The 1688-nt window shown below is 25.5% G+C and overlaps 1 protein-coding gene across 1 annotated transcript in view; it reads left to right on the forward strand. All coding sequences in view use genetic code 6, as the record gives it.

Moving 5' to 3' along the window:
- Positions 1-1233: 1233 nt before the first annotated feature.
- Positions 1234-1688, forward strand: part of TTHERM_01463220 (hypothetical protein) — a gene marked incomplete at both ends in the record, with an annotated part of 1076 nt that continues 621 nt past the window's right edge. Inside the window, one exon of the mRNA XM_001013410.3 lies at positions 1234-1598. Coding sequence (XP_001013410.3) covers positions 1234-1598 — 365 coding nt within the window. The remainder of the gene's footprint in view (positions 1599-1688) is intronic.

Genomic DNA, 1688 nt, shown 5'->3' on the forward strand with positions numbered 1-1688 from the left:
TTTGAATTGTGATATTTTTACTTATAAATCTAATTTAAAACAATGTAGCTGCTTTAATTTGTTTATTTATGAGCTTTTTATTTGATTTGCTTTTCTTTGTTATTGTACTAGTGTTTATTTTTCTTCTATCTTTCTTGATTAATTTTCATTAACTCATTTTGTTATTTTCAATATTACTATTATTATTTATTAATTTATTTCTTATTATTATTTTTTCATATTTTTTCTTCCTTTTTTCCTACTAAATTACTACTTAATTATATATTTATTTTTCAATATTTAAAAGAATCAATTAAATTCATGCAATAGGTGCATCATGCTTAGGTTCTACTTTAGCAAATTGCTCTAATCTCTCAAATTTGGTAATTTGTCTTAGGTATATTCAGTTTATTTGTTTTGGATTGTCATATTTTTACTTAAATTGAGTTTAAAAACAAAAGGGCTCTTTAATTTCTTTGTTTATTTATTAGCTTTTTATTTGATTTGCTTTTTTTTTTGATTGTACTTTTGTTTATTTTTTTTCTATTTTCCTTAATTTAACTCATTTTTTATATTTTTTATTATTATTTCATATTTTTTCTTCATTTTTTCTTTCTTAATTATTTATTTTTTCTTAAATATTTAAAGTTATAATAAAATTGATGCTATAGGTATATCAGGCTTAGGTTCTGGTTTAGCAAATTGTACTAATCTCTCGAATTTGACACTTTCTCTTTAGTAAATTCAGTTTATTTGTTTTGGATTGTGATATTTTTAATTATTAAAATTAATTTAAAACAATATAGCTCTATGAAATTGATTATTTTAGCTTTTTATTTGATTTGATTTTCTTTTTCTTTTTTATTTTACTTATGTTTATTTTTCTTCTATCTTTCTTAATTTAACTAATTTTTTTATTTTAAATATTTGTTTTTAATTATTTATTAGTTCATTTCTTATTATTATTTCTTATTCTTTCTTCATTTTTTCCTTCTAAATGACTATATATATTTATTCTTCAATATTTTAAAAGTTAGAATCAAATTGGTGATACATACATACATACATACATACATACATACATACATACATACATACATACATACATACATACATACATACATACATACATACATACATACTCGCACATGGTGACATGCACTCGGGATAGGGGCCTTATATATAATTACTTATACATCATTATTATTATACGTATACCAATTTATTTATATATAATTGTGGGTAATATATTAGAAGGGAAGGGTCACCTACACCCTAATGGCATTTCTACTAATCTTCCATGATTTGACTACGCATTATGCTCGCTTCCCATTTGTATTCCAGATCTTCTGTTCAGAATGGGGCCTCCTCTTTACCTCCTATCAGATTTGGCCCTTCCCTCCTACCAAGGAGACCGCTGGTAACATTCACATTTTTACATGGAATTTTTCGAAATAAAGGGGGCGGTATAGGATTCGAACCCCCGATATCACTGCTAAGACCCTCCGACTCGCCCACTCGAGCCGCTTAGCCCTTCAAATTGGTGATGAAGGTGCATCAGGCTTAGGTACTGGTTTAGCTAATTGTACTAATGTCTCAAATTTGACACTTGATCTTCGGTAAATCAGTTTATTTGTTTTAGATTGCTATATTTTTACTTATCAAATTGAATTTAAAACCAAATAGCTCTTTTAATTTATTTAATAGCT

Source organism: Tetrahymena thermophila, assembly GCF_000189635.1.
Source record: "Tetrahymena thermophila SB210 genomic scaffold scf_8254684, whole genome shotgun sequence".
Taxonomy (NCBI): domain Eukaryota; phylum Ciliophora; class Oligohymenophorea; order Hymenostomatida; family Tetrahymenidae; genus Tetrahymena; species Tetrahymena thermophila.